The 21,351-nt window shown below is 41.5% G+C and overlaps 1 protein-coding gene across 1 annotated transcript in view; it reads left to right on the forward strand.

The window, feature by feature from the left end:
- The first annotated feature begins 436 nt into the window (after positions 1-436).
- Positions 437-21,351, forward strand: part of LOC110509702 (tumor necrosis factor receptor superfamily member 10B) — a 38,227-nt gene continuing 17,312 nt past the window's right edge. The window contains exons 1-2 of the mRNA XM_021590749.3: positions 437-726; positions 20,168-20,339. Coding sequence (XP_021446424.2) covers positions 694-726; positions 20,168-20,339 — 205 coding nt within the window. The 5' untranslated portion in view covers positions 437-693. The remainder of the gene's footprint in view (positions 727-20,167; positions 20,340-21,351) is intronic.

Here is a 21,351-nt window from a genome sequence, read left to right on the forward strand (position 1 = left end):
GCTTATTCAGGTAGGCCTACGTTACAGAAGGTTCAGATGTAGTACACTTGATATTATCGCCAAACATTGTGATCCGCAATATATCTAACACAAAATGTTGAAATGAATGAAGTACATGGCAGGTAGCCTCATGGTTAAGAGTGTTGGGCCAGTGATTAAAAGTTAGCAGGTTTTAATCCCTGAGCCGATTTGGGGGAAAATCTGTTGATGTGCCCTTGAGCCAGGCACTTAACCATTATTGCACCTGTAAATTGTTCTGGATCGGGGCGTCTGCAAATGATTCAAATGTGAAGATGAAAAAATACTATATCCAACGTGCATAAAATATTATATTTATTGATGTCAACCTACTTCTAAATTAACTCTTGGGAGTGACATTCTTGTTTTTTTCACTCCAAATGAAGTTATGTGATTGGTGTATGGGCATGACGTCAATGAGTATAGAGGACTGACTTTGAAAGAAGTATGCCATTGGTCGTGGGACTGTCCCAAGTGAGAGTGCTCAAGGCTGACACCTCTTCAGTGTCTTTTTTTAAATGTATAACTAAATGCATGGAAACAACCGGATGTTTTAATAGCAGATGTTTTATTTACAATGTTTTTATTTTGTAAGTAGTCGTGTTTTGAGGAAGTTTTAGATTTCATAACGAGGTTGAATTTTGGATGATAGTCGCTTGAGTTCGGAGTTCCAAGATGAACTTCAATCTGACGTTCATCAAAAGTCCGGTAAGAAAATAAAATATTGTACAGTGCCACATAGTAAACTATCTTGTTCTATTATGTTTTGATAACACCGAAATGTGTGAGACGTGTAATCACTATATTCGAGATGTGTGTCGCCGATAATTGCAGCCTATAGCCTGTCAAGACCACTGGTTTAAGTGATTAGTTGAAGTATGAACGATACAAAGTCTTCTTTTTTTTTACTCCGGCTGAAATAGTAGCCAATGGCGCGATGCTATGGAGATTAAATACTTTATATAACCTGTTACAAACGAAGATTTACGTTTACCCGAAGTGTATAACCTGTTACAAACGAAGAATTAAGTTTACCCGAAGTGTATAACTTGCTCTCGGGCAAGGGGCCACGCTCAGGCAGCTGCTGATCAAGAGAAGCAATAGGCTACTGCAATCTCAGCACTCCATTAGATAACATTTCTCAAGACTTATTGGTTAAACTATAACTTTCGGGAAGTGTCTCAAGTTGTAGCCCACGTGGAGTTGAACACCATGGCGTGATAACTGCTGCGCATTTGAAGTGGTGTGTGTTTGTTTACTGGGACACAGTATTGGAAGTTTATACTGTAGGCTACTCTACTGTACATGTGTATAATTTCGAACCCTTCCCCCATTGACAACAGTCACCATCTGGTGCCGAACATGATCCCACGCTATTAATTCAGCCCCCAGGCATCAGCACTGTCTTGGACATTGGGTCAAACAAACCAGACCCTGCTGGCATCTTCTTAATTGGTGTCTTATAACAGTTTGAAACATTGGCTAAATGGCTGTCATGATTTAATTATATGATTGTATATTATATTTTTTATATTCATGTATCGGCTAGTTATTACCTTGCTGTCACTGGGGGTACGCCTACTTACGACTTAGACAGCTAACTACAGTATAGCCGAAGCCTACCTTTCAATGTAAGCCACCATGTCGATCAAAACATGGTTTACCACCTCTCTATTGGAAGTCTCAAAGTATACAGAGCCCTTGGTATGCAGAGAAATGTGGTCTGCAAAACATCACAGCTTCAATATTCATGAATACATTGCGGAAAATGAATTTGAACTGTCCTAGATTCCTAGGTCACACATGCACACACACACACACACACACACACACACACACACACACACACACACACACACACACACACACACACACACACACAAACACATGCCTATATATTTAATTTAGAGTTGTAGTAAGTCCTGCCAGTGTAAAGTTTATTCCACACAAAAAGGGCCATTCATTGCTGTGCTGTTGTATTTTCCAGCCGTGCAGTGCCAAAGCCTGACACTATAAATATGGCCTCAGTAAAACCTGAAACACTTTACCTTGGATAAAATACCATTTGGGTTTGACACTAAATATGAGAAATTCATAGACATCAATACGTTGGGATTGTTTTTAAATGTGTGATGATTTGGAATATCAACCAATTTGTGTGTAATGTTCATGGAAATACCATTCAAACAGAGTAATTTATTGCCACACAACCATAGGTTGGTGGTATTTGCTATTTTATTGTCAGTTGGTTAATGGTTATTGTCAGTTGGGTAGGGGTAGGCAACACAAAAGGACATCACTTTTCCATTCCTACAAGTCAGCACCAGGGGTTGTTTTGGACAGAATAGCCTAATCGCCAGATCCAAGTTTGAAGTCATGCATTGCTCCGCTACTTAGAGCAAATGACTTTGCTTTCTGGTGTGGCGATGTCATTGTTTATCTTTCCTGTAAACTACAGAAACTTCTGGAGTCTTCTCACCAGTCAGTGCTTGTTGCTAGGGGACTATGGCGGAGGACTTTCAAACCCCCTAACCCCTCTCCATTGCAAATGACTGCAGTGTATGTGCATGTCCCTTTAGTAAATACCGATTTACGGATGATCAGTGGCATCAATCTAGTCGTGCCCAGCCCACACTCTTTTACACAAGATGTTATCTGGGTGTGGGTTCACACAGGAAATCTCTGAGGTCAACAACAAAAGAAGACAACCATCAAGGAGTTATAGGCCTACCTACTACTTCTATATTAGTAGAAGAACAAGTTCAAAAGTGTTGCTTAGGTTATTGGTCAACAGAGTGATTGTTTCTGCTACTTCACGGTAGATATTGGTCACGTGGAAAACATAGGCCTATTCTCTAGAACCGCATTTTAGAATATGTCTCTTTAACACGAGAACCGCTGGGCCTAGAGGGACCCCCCCCCCTTCAAGCTAATGAGCAGTCATTCTGACTGCGAAAATTCTAAGAGTGTAATAAATGTTATATATACTGTGGCAAAAATAATCATTTGGTTGTGTTTCTAAAGGTAACACAAAAGCATTTAAGGATTGTATTTTTGAATATCATCTCTGGTATAGTGAAATAGAATGGTACCAGGCTGGCACCTCTTACATTCCACTGCAAACACCTGCATGGATAAAGTAGGGAAGTCACATGCAGACTACAGCCTACATTACGATGCAACCCCAGTGCAAGCATTGTAATAAGAAGGCAGGTGTCAACATTCACTCACACGTCTCTCTGTTCTGTTGTCAATTAGAGTTCATATCAAACCTCAGAAAGTAAGAGGAAGGATGTGGGGAACAGCTGTGACGGTGTCAAATGTAATTTCACACTATCATTTCTTTCACCAAGGACCAGAACAAAGGAAGTGATGCTTTAATATTTACGCCATTGAAGAGACATTCTACGTACTTTGAAATTCATTCTACGTACTTTGAAATTCATTCTACGTACTTTGAAATTCATTCTACGTTACTCAAAATTCCTAATTCAAAGGTGTTGATAAGGAGTAGTGAAGGTGACATGTTCCTTTATTGACTCAACCACGGGTTCCAGGCCGTCAAAGATCTCAGCCACTTAATAGCCTTTGACAAATACTTGTTTATCTGTTGTAAATGTTAGATTGACGTCATGTGGTCACCAAGATTTATCAGGAAATACACCTGTTGCCCACACCTTATGTATGACTCAGTTTCCTGTGTACTGTAGCTCCTGTAGACACATAGAGCAAGAGAGACAGACGGACGGACGGACGGACGGACGGACGGACAGACAGTATGATGTAGTTGAAGTTGCTCTTATATTCTAAAATTGCCTTCACTACAGTAGACCGATTTGTTTGATGCAGTTGTCATCCACCAATGAATGACCTGTTACTCAGGATACATACACTGGCCAATTTATTAGGTACACTCATCTAGTACCGGGCCGGACCCCCCTTTGCCTCCAGAACAACCTGAATTATTTGGGGCATGGAAACGTTGCTCAATCAAGGTAACTAACGTGTGCCAGGAAAACGTTCCCCCATACCATTACACCACCGCCACCAGCCTGTACCGTTGACACCAGGCAGGATGGGACCATGGACTCATGCTGCTTACGTCAAATCCTGATTCTGCCATCAGCATGACGCAACAGGAACCGGGATTCGTCTTGCCATTCTCTACCTCTCTCATCAACGAGCTGTTTTTGCCCAGAGGACTGCCACTAACTGGATGTTTTTTGTTTGTCGCGCCATTCTCAGTAAACCTTAGACACTGTCATGCGTGAAAAACCCAGGATGCCAGCCATTTCTGAGATACTGGAACCCTGCGAGCCTGGCACCGACAATCATGCCACGCTCATAGTCGCTTAGGTCACTCGTTTTGCCCATTCTAACATTCAATCTAATAGTAACTGAATGCCTCAATGCCTGTCTGCCTGCTTTATATAGCAACCAAGGCCACGTGACTCACTATCTCGAGTAGCGAACCATTTTCGAGAACGGGATGGTGTCCCTAATAAACTGGCCACTTAGCGTAGTTAGTGAACCTTGTACTTTATTTCATGGTACATCAGTTACCAGGTATTTATTAATAAATGACATAGTCAAATGGAAACTACGTGGTTTGTTTCTTTGGGGATTCATTTACCATCACCGTGCTTTACAGTGTAAAGAACACATTTCTCTGACTGTATTAGTAAAGTATAGATCTACTGAACTAGTAAAGTAGCCTACTAGTTCAACTAGAGCTGAATTCAAGAAAACTCAGTTTGTGATGTCAGAATTATCACCAGTCTGAATTGAACACAGACATCCGTGACTGGGAGGGCATATGCTATCATTGACAGTGGCCACACTTCTGTTTAAAATTTGAGTTCAAACTGTCTCAAAGGTGTCTCGCAACACTGCCATAGTTCTCTGTATTTTTCCCTCCTAGATCTTAGACCCCAAAAATGCTCAAATGTTCAGAGGATGTTGAACGAGACCCAACCTTTGTTCATAGGTTGGGATAGTGTTTACAAAGACATAAATCACACGTTGAGATAGTCACTTAGGCCCTGTAGATCTGTTGGCCCAGACACATAGTCTGAATTTTTCCTGTGATGTGTTTATGAAGAAGAATATAAAGTGTCCAGGGGCTTCAAATAGCTTTTTACTTGGAGACACCCCTGTTAAGGAGCTACTGTGATTGTCTTTGGAACAAGTTAATGGATTCGGGATTCTCTAAAGAGATTTGTGAGTGAGTCACTCTTCTCTTTCTCTCCGTCTTCCCATCTCTCTCTCTCTCGCGCCACACTTTCAACAGCCTACCTATATCTGTGTCATTCCTTTCTAACTCAGGCAAATTTGATATTACACGAGTTAAAAAGAACATAACTCTGCTCTAAAATGAAGGCAAAAAAGGGTCAACTCAGTCTAATAGGTTGAGTTGGTAAGTAAGCATGGTGTTACCGCGAAGCTAGTTTCACAGAAAGTCCAACTCTTTGTCCGTAAAGAGTAGTTAACTCTATGGAACACCTGTTTGAGTCTCCTTACCACAACTCTTAGACATTACAGTGTACTTCTTTCTCACACTTCATCGAGTCAGACTTTTTGTGGTCACTCAGAGTCTCATTGTCAGTCATGTCACCAACCACAAGTGTTTGGCTTTGAGCAGGAATTTCGTCATAACTAACGTCACAAAGGTTGTTGTTTACACCTCGTACTGAGGTGAAAGCCAACTAACCAACTAACCTAACCTGTCACTCACTGTAACCCAGCGTCACACACACCCAGCGTCACACACAGGCACGCACACACAAACACAATGTGCTATGGTACAGTAATCAATGAACCCTACCCCCATGAGAAAACTGTGTGTGTGTGTGTGTGTGTGTGTGTGTGTGTGTCTTCCCTGAGTATAAATAACTGCCGGAGCGGATACGGCCCAGTGGCTCTCGGGCCCGGCCTTGACTAGAAGGACTAGAGAGAGGGAGAAAGAGGGAAAGAGAGAGAGGAGCTGAACCCGGCATGAAGCCTCTGCATTGTCTGGGCCTTCCTGTACTCCCTGGGAGGAGGGGGCCCCACCGTTTCACACGCTCCCTACTGATACGCTGTGCGTGTGACTGGGGAAACTGAATGTGTGTCATTGTATTTTGGCGGCTTCGTGTCGTGTTTTTTGTGTGTGTGTGTGCAACAACGTGTGTTGTGGTTATTGTTGTGTCTTTTTGGTAGCTTTATGTACTGCTCCATATTTGTCTGTGCTGTTTCTCATATAACAAAGTCAAACTCTCACCCCCCCCATATGTCTTTGTTACACTCTTAGAAAAAAGGTGCTATCTAGAACCCAAAAGGGTTCTTTGGCTGTCCCCATAGGAGAACCCTTTGAATAACCTGGTTCTACATGGAACCACAGACGGTTCTACATGGAACCCAAAAGAGTTCAATCTGGAACCAAAACGGGTTCTTCTATGGGTCAAAGAACCATTTTGGATCCCTGTTTTCTAAGTGTCTGATGAAGAATAGCTATGGTGGATGAGTAACTTGTTCTTAATGATACAAGCTGTGATGTACCATACCCCAGACCCCTACCACAGAAGAGGTAACGCATACAGAATGTCACCTGGTTTAGTACTGAAAGACATAACCAGAGCATGTCTTCTCCTCCCAGCTTTAAAAGAAAAGCAGGATTTATATCTCAAGTAGAAGACCAGTTGACTTTCAGCATCTTGCCAGGGTTATCTATGTGGGTTTGAATGGCAAAGTAGTTTAGTGTGAGCTTACTCAGAGTGACATGAGTCAATTAAATACACTCACATTCAGGAATTTCCAGATTTAAAGGAGGAGAGAAACTAAAGTAAAGGAGTGGTGTGTCATCAAAACATGAATGGATGAATGTCTTAATTATACACTGCCATGAGAAATGTTGCTAGTATACGTGTGTTGTCAGTCAAACGTGTAATTGATCTACGGTATTGTACATTTGGCTACAAGGCAGTGTTTTGTAATGGTGTTGAAGGTTACCTAATGTTTCCATGCATTTATAGGTAGAAAAAAATAAGAGAGCAAGGGTCTGAACTAGAGGTCGACCGATTATGATTTTTCAACGCAGATACTGATTATTGGAGGACCAAAAAAGCCGATACCGATTAATCTGCCGATTTAAAAAAAAAAAAAAAAAAAAAAAAATTGTAAAAATGACAATTACAACAATACTGAATGAACACTTATTTTAACTTAATAAATACATATAAAATAAAATAAATTTAGCCTCAAGTAAATAATGAAACATGTTCAATTTGGTTTAAATAATAACAAAGTGACGAAGAAGAAAGTAATAAAAAAAAGCAATATGTGCCATGTAAGAAAGCTAACGTTTCAGTTCCTTGCTCAGAACATAAGAACATATGAAAGCTGGTGGTTCCTTTTAACATGAGTCTTCAATATTCCCAGGTAAGAAGTTTTAGGTTGTAGTTATTATAGGAATTATAGGACAAATATCATCAACCATGTGTAGTTAACTAGTGATTATGATTGTTTTTTATAAGATAAGTTTAATGCTACCTAGCAACTTACCTTGGCTTACTGCATTCGCGTAACAGGCAGTCTCCTTGTGGAGTGCAACGAGAGAGAGGGAGGTTGTTGTTGTGCTGGACTAGTTAACTGTAAAGTTGCAAGATTGGATCCCCCGAGCCGACAAGGTGAAAATCTGTTGTTCTGCCCCTGAACGAGGCAGTTAACCCACCATTCCTAGGCCATGATTGAAAATAAGAATGTGTTCTTAACTGACTTGCCTAGTTAAATAAAGGTATACAAAAATATATATTAAAATAATTTTTAAAATCTGCAAATCGGCGCCCCAAAATACCGATTTGTTATGAAAACTTGAAATCGGCCGTAATTAATTGGCCATTCCGATGAATTGGTCGACCTCTAGTCTGAACAGACTAAGAACAAGATGTGGTTTGTGTCCTGAAGAACAGTCAAACTGAAAACCCGCAACAAATACCTTGTTTTTTGTTGTTGCCTTTTAGTTTTGGTCTTTCAGTAATTCAAGACACAAACCACGAAGGGTCTTGTTCTTAGCCAGGTACTTTGTTTAGGGGTGACTGGGATGAGTAATAGTTGAACGTTGACTTATAAGACTTATAATATAGGTCCCCAGGAAGTTGGAAAACTGGCCTAATACAGTGATTATAAGCAATTGACCCACAAGACACCATCCCTCATCTATTGGCACATTTACAATGGATAAGGGACTGTTTCTGTCCAACTATATCGCAACCCTAAATAAATGGGGGTAAAATAGACACTGAATGAAATTAGGGAATTTAGACAGTTCTTATTCGTTTGCTATTAGGACATAAAATATGGCATGGGACGCAAACTCCTGTTGACATCACCCCGTAGCACTCACTTCTGTCAACATGAAGTGCTTTGAGAGACGAGTCAAGGACACCTCTGCCTTACCTGTCACCCTAGACCCACTTCAATTTGCTTACCGCCCATGCAAATGAATTACTTAAAAATCATACAATGTGATTTTCTGGATTTCTGTTTTAGATTCCGTCGCTCACAGTTGAAGTGTACCTATGATAACAATTACAGACCTAAACCTGCAAAATCGGCAGTGTATCAAATACTTGTTCTCTCTCCCCCCTGGACATAGACTTGAAATCACTGGCCACTTTAATATATGGAACACTAGTCACTTTAAAATTGTTTACGTATCTTACATTACTCATCTCATATGTATATACTGTATTCTATACTATTCTACGGTATCTTAGTCTACGCCGCTCTGACATTGCTCATCCATATACATTCTTAATTCCATTCCTTACTTAGATTTGTGTGTATTGGGTATATGTTGTGAAATTGTTAGAAATTACTTGTTCGATATTACTGCACTGTCGGAGCTAGAATCACAAGCATTTTGCTACACCCACAATAACATCTGCTAAACACGTGTATGTGACCCATACAATTTGATTTGATTTGACATCGACTTTTGCGATTTCGAAACATCTGTCAAACAATAATTTCCATGCGAAGTGTCCCTTTAAGTGTCTCTCCACTTTCTGTGTCTCTTCATCTCAGCCTACCTTCCTCTTAGCAATACTTTCCTTGACTAATCGGAACCTCCGTAACAGGGCCTGTTTCCTCCATCCGCCTGTCCAGTTAATCTGAGCGGATGGGTGTTCCGTATTCCCACTGTCACGTATTTCCCTCCCAGATAATAGATGAGAGAATAGGCGAGGCTAATGGGAAAGGCATGATTGGGATACGGAGGAGGGTCAGGGTCCCAAATCTCCCACTCTCCGGATCCAGGGGCGTAATGAGGTACAGCGTGCTGCTCCTTATATCAGATACGGCGATGATTGAAATCATCTGTCCTGTATCAAATAAAGTACATTCTCCCTTGGCCATTCTACTTTGAGTGCATGTGTGTGTACACTGTGCTCACTTGTGTGTGTGTGTGCGTACGTGTGTGTCTTTCCCTCGCTCTCCCTGAGATAATGAGGCTCACTGTACGACCCACAGGAGGGGAATTAAACCCCTGTAAATGCCACATTGATAACTTGCTCCACTGAAAGGGGGTCCTGTCATTCAGCAATAAATACAATCTCAGTGTACACGGTGGCATGTGTTGAATGTGCCAGGGCAATTTGGAAGTACCCGAATGCAGTGACAGGAACTGGTTGAGAGTGCGGCTCAATGATGCTCAGATAGGCTACAGTCCATTCATTTTCTCTCTCTCTCTCTCTCTCTCTCTCTCTCTCTCTCTCTCTCTCGCGCTCTGTCTGCCATGTGCAGGGCAGGATGTCTGCTGTACTGTACAACACTAGAGTATTTAGTATTGGTGGGCTGCCAGAGGCAAGGGATTGTGGCTTTAGGACTTGGAGGGCTCTCTCTCAACACTGAGGTTGAGGTGGCCACTCTGGTCCTCTTCCTTACGAAACATATACCACATTGTGTGTGTGTGTGTGTGTGTGTGTGTGTGTGTGTGTGTGTGTGTGTGTGTGTGTGTGTAACAGAGAGAGAGAATGTGGTGGAGGGGTCATTGGTGTGTGTGCTGTCTAGTGTTTAGATAAGTGAATGGTGAGGGATAATGTCTTCTGCAGCACTTAGCATTATTAGCCATTATACCAGGGTACTGTAACTACAAGGAAGTAACCAGTGTGATATGAAAAACACAAAAAGATGTGTGTAAAGTGGTAAGGCCTGTAGGAAAGAATAGCTTTGTAGCTGTAATGTTGGTCGATCAGGTTTTGATGTCTGCATTTAGGACTTGATGTACTTACTGTACAACTGTCTACTCAGTTTCATACCAAGTGCTTACTGTACTTGTACAGAAGTGATTTTGTGCAGAATACAGATGTTTTCCAGTGGTGTAAAGTACTTAAAAATACTTTAAAGTACTACTTAGTTTTTGGGGGTATCTCTACTTTTCTATTTATATTTCTGACTACTTTCATTTTTACTTCACTACATATTCATAAAGAGAATACTCCATCCATTTTCCTTGACACCCAAAAGTACTCGTTACATTTGGAATGCTAAGCAGGATATGAAAGTGGTCCAAGTAGCCTAGTGGTTGGAGCGTTGGACTAGTAACCGAGAAGTTCCAAGATCGTATCCCTGAGCTGACAAGGTACACATCTGTCGTTCTGCCCCTGAACAAGACAGTTAACCCACTGTTCCTAGGCTGTCATTGAAAATAAGAATGTGTTCTTAACTGACTTGCCTTGTTAAATAAAGGTAACATAAAAAAGAATTCCCGCACTTATCAACAGATCATCCCTATTGCCTCTGATCTGGCAGACTCACTAAACACACATGCTTCATTTGTAAGTAATGTTGGAGCGTAACTCTGGCTATCCGTAAATTAAGAAAATAAGAAAATGATTTTGTCTGGTTAGCTTAATATAATGCACCTGAATTTAACATTATTTTTACTTTTACTTTTACTTTTGAGACTTAAGTACATTTTAAACCAAATATAGACTTTTACTCAGTTAGTATTTTAGGCATTTTCTATGAAGGTATCTTTACTTTTACTCAAGTATGACAATTGGGTCCTTTTTCACCACTGCTTTTCCCCAATTCAACACTTGAGCAGCACACCTTAGACACAAAATAAACTCTCACTCTCTGATGGCCATGGCTCAATGGGAAAATTCCATTGTTAGATATTCCTCCTCCCCATAAAGTGAACTTTCCCCTCTGTGGGGCGCCTATAAACTGCTGAGAGAAGAACAGGTTTGTCTGTGAGGATGGGATGGCTGCTGAATGGCGGAATCTAGTAATCCACAGGCCCAAGAATGCACCCAGACAGGAAATGATGTCACCGTTCAGCAGCCCTGTGTGTGTGTGTGTGTTCTTTCCAGTATAGACAGGCCACCTGGCTTTTGATTGGGCACATAACCATGGTTACCCTTCTAAGCAAGCCTGATTACTGTCTGTGGGATTCGCCATGGTTACACTACTTCTTTTTATATGATGTGGTTCCAATGCATGGCTCAAGCTCTCCTCTCCTTCCCTGGTTGTGTTTTTCTCCTTTTTTCCTTCTTTCCCTCTCACAAATTTCAGAAAATGAACACATACTTGCACACTGTCATTTCCCCTGCGTACCTTCTTTTTCACACGGCCTCAGTCACACACCCAACTCTTTTACTCCCTCTATACAATCTTACAAGCTGTTACAATCCTCTCTCCCCCTCTCGCTTGTTCTCTGTTTGTGCCTGCAATCTCTCTCGCTCTCTCGCCCTTCTCTCTTTGGCTCTTCTCTCTCACAATAGCCCTATTCCCACTGCGAGATATGAAGAAGAGTCTGTGGAGTGGAGTGGTGAAAGAGATTCCCCCCACCACTCTGGGACCTGTGGTGCCACCTCTGAAATCATCATACATTGTTACAACATATCCTATTTCTATGATCTACATTTGACATGTTTTTGGTGGGGATGGGCTTCCTATAGTTTTACGTGGTTCAGTGTAGCCGGCAGCTACTGTAGCAATTTCAGAATGTAACAGACTGTTACTGCAATTTCGGGTAAAAACTCAATAAAACAAGTCTTGAATGTTTGGAAAATGTCAACATTTCAGCTATTTCAAAAACATTGCTCTGCTGTGACCATTTATACTGTAGGAGTGTTGGCTCAACGAGACAATTCTTTTCACAGTGCCCTGCTCCAAAGCAAACTCCGGAGGTAGTGACCGATGCCTAGCAAGTATGCAAGTTTACATTTGAGTAATATGTGCAGTTGACGGTATTTATAGGAAAAGTGTAGTAAGTGTGAAGAGGCTCTGTGTTTGGATAAAGCTAAAGGGTGTGATTGTGAGTGCTCTGCTGGTCGTCGGCCCCTCCGCTCTGCCTCCCTGTGTCTGTGGAAAGTCTGACATGAGCAAATAGAACGGGGAGAGTAGGTGGAAGGGGGAGAAGGAGAGAGCCATCAAGAGGCGTGATGGCTGCACAGTAGGGCTGCACCGGCCAGGAAACTCCCTGTGAACAACAAGACATGACCACTTTCCAGAGAACCAAGTGAGGAGCGACAGGAGCTTAGTCAGGAGTCAACTCTGTTGTCAACATCAGCCTGTCAGTCAGGAGTCAACCTCAGTCTGACAAGAAGCAACTCCAGTCTGTTATTCAGAAGTCAACTCCAGTCTGTTAGTCAGGGGTCAAAACCCACTAGTGTTCCAGGAATGCCCCTGGTTCACCCAGAGAAGATTGACCCCAAGAAACACATGTAAGAATTGGTGTGTTGTGATGAGCTTCTGTTAGTTGTCATAGACGAAGTGGAGTTTTTATAATACCATTGCAACCGTTGCTACACACAGGAAAAACAAGTGTCGCCTAAAAGGGTTCTTTAGCTGTCTCCATAGGAGAACCCTTTGAATAACCCTTGTTGGTTCCAAGTAGAACTGTTTTGGGTTCCATGTAGAACACAGGGTTCTACATGGAACCAAAAAAGGTTGTCCTATGGGGACAGCCAAAGAACCCGCTTGGAACCCTTTTTTCTAAGAGTGTATGTTTCTCCAGCATCTTCGTTTACCAGCTACTGCCCGTGCACACACAGACTTATTCAGAAAACGCTAACTCTACCTTTTGAGGAAAGTCTACCTACTATTGGTACTATACATTTTTTTTTTATAGTACCCACAATTGTATGTTTACATGCACACTGATAATTCAATATTAAACTGATTATGGCAGTAGGCCGAGAATGGAAATAGTCATGTAAACACCTCACATAGCTAATCTTCATCGGCATACGGTCAAAATCAAAGTAAGCTCATGCCGATTAAAATTCCTGGTTTTCGAAACAATCGTTCAAATTATTAGGAGATATAAACAGTTTAAATGGTGTTCCAGTGGTGTATTTGATCTGCACCTGTGCCACACCGGCAGCACAAGTCTCCCTGTTATGCGAAAATTAAGTAAGTTTAGAAAAACTGAAAGTATGCATCTTAGAAATAGTTTTCACACAGAAACTTTATATGTCCGATCTCAGAATCAAATAGGCTTCACAAAAATAACATGGTCACTGTGGTAGAAAGTTTATTTTGATTAGGCGATTTTCTGCATTAACAAACGTTTTTTGATATCAGACCATGTCCATGTAAACAGGATTATTAGGGAAATTGTTATTCTTAAAAAGCACGTAACCATTTTAAACAAACTATTAGATTAATCTGACTATCCACAATAATTCAATTATTCTGTGCATGTATCTGTGCTCTGTGACTTCCATATATACAGTGCCTTGCGAAAGTATTCGGCCCCCTTGAACTTTGCGACCTTTTGCCACATTTCAGGCTTCAAACATAAAGATATAAAACTGTATTTTTTGTGAAGAATCAACAACAAGTGGGACACAATCATGAAGTGGAACGACATTTATTGGATATTTCAAACTTTTTTAACAAATCAAAAACTGAAAAATTGGGCGTGCAAAATTATTCAGCCCCCTTAAGTTAATACTTTGTAGCGCCACCTTTTGCTGCGATTACAGCTGTAAGTCACTTGGGGTATGTCTCTATCAGTTTTGCACATCGAGAGACTGACATTTTTTGCCATTCCTCCTTGCAAAACAGCTCGAGCTCAGTGAGGTTGGATGGAGAGCATTTGTGAACAGCAGTTTTCAGTTCTTTCCACAGATTCTCGATTGGATTCAGGTCTGGACTTTGACTTGGCCATTCTAACACCTGGATATGTTTATTTTTGAACCATTCCATTGTAGATTTTGCTTTATGTTTTGGATCATTGTCTTGTTGGAAGACAAATCTCCGTCCCAGTCTCAGGTCTTTTGCAGACTCCATCAGGTTTTCTTCCAGAATGGTCCTGTATTTGGCTCCATCCATCTTCCCATCAATTTTAACCATCTTCCCTGTCCCTGCTGAAGAAAAGCAGGCCCAAACCATGATGCTGCCACCACCATGTTTGTCAGCTGTGTTGCTTTTACACCAAACATAACGTTTTGCATTGTTGCCAAAAAGTTCAATTTTGGTTTCATCTGACCAGAGCACCTTCTTCCACATGTTTGGTGTGTCTCCCAGGTGGCTTGTGGCAAACTTTAAACAACACTTTTTATGGATATCTTTAAGAAATGGCTTTCTTCTTGCCACTCTTCCATAAAGGCCAGATTTGTGCAATATACGACTGATTGTTGTCCTATGGACAGAGTCTCCCACCTCAGCTGTAGATCTCTGCAGTTCATCCAGAGTGATCATGGGCCTCTTGGCTGCATCTCTGATCAGTCTTCTCCTTGTATGAGCTGAAAGTTTAGAGGGACGGCCAGGTCTTGGTAGATTTGCAGTGGTCTGATACTCCTTCCATTTCAATATTATCGCTTGCACAGTGCTCCTTGGGATGTTTAAAGCTTGGGAAATCTTTTTGTATCCAAATCCGGCTTTAAACTTCTTCACAACAGTATCTCGGACCTGCCTGGTGTGTTCCTTGTTCTTCATGATGCTCTCTGCGCTTTTAACGGACCTCTGAGACTATCACAGTGCAGGTGCATTTATACGGAGACTTAATTACACACAGGTGGATTGTATTTATCATCATTAGTCATTTAGGTCAACATTGGATCATTCAGAGATCCTCACTGAACTTCTGGAGAGAGTTTGCTGCACAGAAAGTAAAGGGGCTGAATAATTTTGCACGCCCAATTTTTCAATTTTCGATTTGTTAAAAAAGTTTGAAATATCCAATAAATGTTGTTCCACTTCATGATTGTGTCCCACTTGTTGTTGATTCTTCACAAAAAAATACAGTTTTATATCTTTATGTTTGAAGCCTGAAATGTGGCAAAAGGTCGCAAAGTTCAAGGGGGCCGAATACTTTCGCAAGGCACTGTATCTGTGATTTAATTTGACCATGGGAAAAATAAAAGAGCTATTGTGTAAAAATGATGTGTTTGATTAAACTGAGCCCTGTGTGCGAGGTATGGGGGTCGGAGGGAGGGTGGTTGGATAAGGCGGGGTACAAGAGAGCCAAAACTAGGCCGCTCATTTACATGGGAAGGTTCGCGTTACGTCCGAGGCGGTTCGTGGTGGTGTCGCATGTCAGCCCAGTCAAAGAGCCCGGCTTTAAGAATGTGGGTCATTTGAAGTACAGGGACTAAAGCGTGTTGTTCGGCCGTGAATAGGGCCTTCTCACAATGACACGATGAAAAGGTGTGTGAACAAACACCCGTGCCCGGGGGACACGCTAAAGACCTCTGCCCTGTTATTATCTAGCACATGAATGGATTTACTGGGATGATGGGAATCAATCTGTTATCGGCAGCAACGTGCTGGCTTTAGCTATAAGATATCTTATCTCCTTACTAGGGAGGATCATGGTCGTCCAAGACAATATTGGTTATAATAATAATAATGGTTTAACCAATATGATATTTTGAATAGGTTGAAATGGTTTGGATGAGCTTTGAACTCTCATAAGCGTCTGTTTGACTCTTCGGGGAAAAAAATATTGGTGCAGGAAGCAACATTGTGACAAATGCAATCTGTTTTTAACTCCCTTCATGTCTTTAACCCTTGGATCTTCTCTGAACACCAGAACAGTGATGCCACCTGGCCATTCAACATTGCCAGAATCCTACTTCAACTGTACTGAATGACTCATGCACTCCGCACTCCACACCTTAATTTAAGACCAGTAAATCAAATCAAATCAAATTTAATTATATAGCCCTTCGTACATCAGCTGATATCTCAAAGTGCTGTACAGAAACCCAGCCTAAAACCCCAAACAGCAAGCAATGCAGGTGTAGAAGCACGGTACATGGTGTAAACCTGTATACTAAGGCTGACCCCAATTATTCAACTGGTCGACTGTTTGGTCGTTAGGCAGTTGGTCGACTGAGATTATTTTAATTGAGCTGTAACAAATATACAGTTGAAGTCAGAAGTTTACATACACTTAGGTTGGAGTCATTAAAACTCATTTTTCAACCACTCCACACATTACTTGTTAACAAACTATAGTTTTGGCAAGTGTTTACAGACAGATTATTCCATTTATAATTCACTGTTTCAGAAATTCCAGTGGGTCAGAAGTTGACTGGAAAATTCCCAAAAAATATGGCATGGCTTTAGAAGTGGGCTAATTGACATCATTTGAGTCAATTGGGGGTGTACCTGTGGCTGTATTTCAAGGCCTACCTTCAAACTCAGTGCCTCTTTGCTTGACATCATGGGAAAATCAAAAGAAATCAGCCAATCAACCTCAGAAAAAAAATTGTAGACCTCCACAAGTCTGGTGCATCCATGGGAGCTATTTCCAAACTCCTGAAGGTACCACGTTCATATGTACAAACAATAGTACGCAAGTATAAAAACAATGGGACCGCACAACCATCATACCGCTCAGGAAGGAGATGCATTCTGTCTCCTAGAGATTAACGTACTGTGGTAAGAAAAGTACAAATCAATCCCAGAACAACAGCAAAGGACCTTGTGAAGATGCTGGAGGAAACAGGTACAAAAGTATCCATATCCACAGTAAAACGAGTCCTATATTGACATAACCTGGAATGCCGCTCAGCAAGGAAGAAGCAACTGCTCCAAAACCGGCATAAAAAAGCCAGAATACGGTTTGCAACTGCACATGGGGACAAAGATTGTACTTTTTTGAGAAATGTCCTCTGGTCTGATGAAACAAAAATAAAACTGTTTGGCCATAATGACCATCATTATGTTTGGAGGAAAAGGGGGGAGGCTTGCAAACCAAAGAACACCATCCCAACCGTGGAGCACGGGGGCGACAGCATCATGTTGTGGGGGTGCTTTGCTGCAGGAGGGACTGGTGCACTTCACAAAATAGATGACATCATGAGGGTGGAAAATTATGTGGATATATTGAAGCAACATCTCAAGACATCAGTTAAAGTTAAAGCTTGGTCGCAAATGGGTCTTCCAAATGGACAATGACCCCAAGCATACTTCCAAAGTTGTGGCAAAATGGATTAAGGACAACAAAGTCAAGGTATTGGAGTGGCCATCACAAAGCCCTGACCTCAATCCCATAGAAAATGTGTGGGCAGAACTGAAAAAAGTGTGTGCGAGCAAGGAGGCCTACAAACCTGACTCAGTTACACCAGCTCTGTCAGGAGGAATGGGCCAAAATTCACCCAACTTATTGTGGGAAGCTTGTGGAAGGCTACCCAAAATGTTTGACCCAAGTTAAACAATTTAAAGGCAATGCTACCAAATACTAATAGAGTATGTAAATGTCTGACCCACTGGGAATGTGATGAAAGAAATAAAAGCTGAAATAAATCATTCTCTCTACTATTATTCTGACATTTCACATTCTTAAAATAAAGTGGTGATCCTAACTGACCTGAGACAGGGAATTTTTACTAGGATTAAATGTCAGGAATTGTGAAAAACTGAATTGAAATGTATTTGGCTAAGGTCTATGTAAACTTCTGACTTCAACTGTATATACACATTTGCGCTCATCTCAGTAAATGAATCCATTGCGCAGGCCTAGACTAAAAGCCATTGTATGCTTGATCCGAAAATGTGGATCGGAGGCAGAGGCATACAGAGGCATACAGAGGCATACCGAGGCATACAGAGGCATACCGAGGCATACCGAGGCATACCGAGGCATACAGAGGCATACAGAGGCCAAATCGAGCGCTGTACCGCATCGCCATGCTCCTCCCAAATTTTATAAACATAATTTCTAATCTACAATGTTTGTTATATTGGTTACGGTAATTTCTGTTAATACAATCAGTATTATAATTCCAGTCTTCCCATTATCATTGTCGGAGTGGACATGTTGTTTTGCAGAGTGCACAACCTATGCTACACTTGTGAGACATAAGTTTTGGTTTATGTAATTCCATTCATGAGTTTTGGCAATTTTGCCATTGTCTTTTATTTGGAGGACTCCTGTCAATGTTGAGTAAGGATGTGCATGTATAGAAGTAGACCTATAGGCTACCTAGCCTGCGCGCAAATGTAAATATATAATTGTGCCCATTTGGGGATCTGATAGTATTTCTGATTGGTTTAACGCACCACCACTAATGACTTGTGGAGCTTCTCAAAGTAAGGTTTTCTTTACCTCAAACTGCAAGAAAATATCTGTTTTTACATTCATTGCGAATTAAAATATCTGTTTTTACATTCATTGGGAATTAAAATATCTCCTCAATGTTTTTGAAAAACCTTTCCAGCTCTCTTCCTTTCGATAACCACTCGGGGTGAAAGGGAAAAATGTCATGCCCCGATCCAGTGGAAACGTCATAAAATAGGCCTACCTTATTACTTCTTATCAGTACTTGACTTGGACATAAATAGGTTCCGGTACTCATTTTGGGTGCTGGTGCTGTTAATATTTAGGTGCAGGAGCTCAAGCAGTAGAATATTTGAGGTGCCGGTACTCAGCTCCAGTGAGCTTCTGCCTGAGTCAAGCACCGCGTCTTATTCCTTGCACAAATAGCCTACAGCTGTGTCTGTCCCGAGGTCACTGGGTGGAAAACTCTTGAGGGCCCAGAATATTTTATACAATGTTGCAAGTTCGCTAGGCAAGCTTTGGCTGTACCCAATATAATAGTTGAGACAATGTTTCAAGTTCATTGCAGACAGGCCATGTGTAGCCAATGTGATTTATAGGATATTTATTTTTATCAGGATATTTTCTACCTGAAGGCGCCAGTGTTTTTATTTGTTGGCATTATGTAGGCTATTTTTGCACAGTTGGCAATGGCAATAGAAGTAACATTTTCGGTTTGTATCATTTTCATTTAGATTTGGATAGAATTTTGATTAACCACATGACAATGGTTTTGAGATATTCTAAATTAAATTAAACTTTTTCACAAAAATGTGCATTTGAAAACCATAACTGACACGCAGATCGGTAGAAATGGTAAGATAAATTGGAATTCCACACGAGAAAGGTTGCCGACTCCTGGTGTAGCCTATTACTGCCAACTTCAGGAGAGTAATGGCAGAATCTGCGAAAGCCAGCAGGAGAGGGAGTAGTTGGGTCAGGTATCTAGATCTCTGGCAGTGTCTTGAGGCATTTGTCTTATTTCATCAAACTGTAGCTTAAAGCATTAGATAAGCTCAATGCATATAGTTGATTTAATTAAAACACATAGGGTGTGTCTATATATGGAAAAATACAAGTTTAAAAATGTAGACCAATCGATTGGTTGAAAGAACAGAAGACTTCGGTCGCCCACGATTTTCTGTTGTCAGGGACAGCCCTACTGTGTACATACATATGTTATGTTGTTCTGTCTCTGTTTTCTAACTCCGGCTGGCTCTCCTAATTGGCTTTCCTGTACAGATGTTCAGATCAGATAGTTCAAACAAGGTTTCTTACGAGAACATATACAGTCCTCTCTCCTCCCGCTCTCTGAATGTGGGTGGGTGGGTGAGTGTGAACCTGGCAATGTGAACCCCTCCCTCCCTCCCTCCTGTTCTCTCTCTCTTTCTCTCTCTCTCACTTTCTCTCTCACTTTCTCTCTCTCTCTTGCTGCACTGGCAATCACCTCTTTCCAGGCCATCATTGTAAATAAGAATGTGTTCTTAATTGACTTACCTGGTTAACTAAAGGTTAAATAAATCAATTCAATTCTCCCCTGTCTCCCCCCTCCATCTCTTATCCACCTCTTTCTCCCACAATCCCCTTCTCTCTCCCTCTCTTGTCTAGGTGGTGGTGTTCCTGCTGTGCTCTTGGCTGGTGTGCTGTGGGGCAGAGCTGAATGGCGTGGTGGCGACCCAGTGGTCCGGCGATGACAGGAACCGGACGCTGCAACACAAAAACTGTGTGGAGAACCAGCAGTACCTCCACCAGGGCCTCTGCTGTCTCAACTGCCAGGCTGGTAAGGATAACCCAGTCCCAAAACCTGATCTAGAACCCAAGTGAGAATGTTGGTCTTATACACTGCCAGGCTATCAGTCAAGGCCAGACGAATCTGAGTTTCTAAAACCTGAGCCCGGAACCAGAACTAGAACCACCCCTTATGAACAGATCCCAATATAGAACCGGTCCTTATGATAAATTATAAGCAGGCATTCCAGAGAGAAGGTAACTCAGACTGGGTTTACAGCTCTTTCACATGGTTCCTATTAGAGTCTGTGCCTTAGGACAGGGTCTTATAGAGTCAGAGTAATGCCAAATATGTGAGGATAGCAAAGCAGAACCCATGCCCAAGCTATTATAGAGTCAGAGTAATGCCAAATATGTGAGGATAGCAAAGCAGAACCCATGCCCAAGCTAGCAGCTGGGAACCCAATCCATGCTTTTTAACTAAACCCAGTAGTAAACATTCAAGGAGTAGGGTTTGTTTTAAAAGTGGAAGTAGTCCCATTAAAACTGAACCACTGCCTTACTGCTGCCAGCGCCTTGGAATGAGCCACGGACATTATATTCTTGCTATTGCTAGGAAGCTATTGCTAACAAGCTATTACTATTGCTAGCATTAGCAAGCTAGCGAATACTTTTCTGATTAGATGACCTGTTTTGACCTTTTGGGTCAGTCAGATAAGAACAGGCAGACAGACAGATAGAGAAAGAAAGAGACAGGCCTAGGTGTAGAGATACACCCACAGTTGAAATATGTGCTCTAGTAAATTAGCTGCAATGAGATAGCATTTTGTCGCTAACTGCGCTGCCTCTATCTGTAGCTAGTTAGTCAGAAATGCCAATTACCTTTTCAAGCTTTCCTCTGTATATTTCTCACGCTCCCTCATTCCCTCTTTCACTCTCTTTCCCTCTCTTTCTGGTGTGATAGTATATTTTCTCTGAACACATGAGGTGCCTAAAGCATTGCATGCATGAACAGAGCACAAAAAATGAAAATGTTACATTACAACCAAGAAAGTAGACACAAA

Source organism: Oncorhynchus mykiss, chromosome 29 (genome assembly GCF_057628025.1).
Source record: "Oncorhynchus mykiss isolate SJ-2025 chromosome 29, ASM5762802v1, whole genome shotgun sequence".
NCBI lineage: Eukaryota > Metazoa > Chordata > Actinopteri > Salmoniformes > Salmonidae > Oncorhynchus > Oncorhynchus mykiss.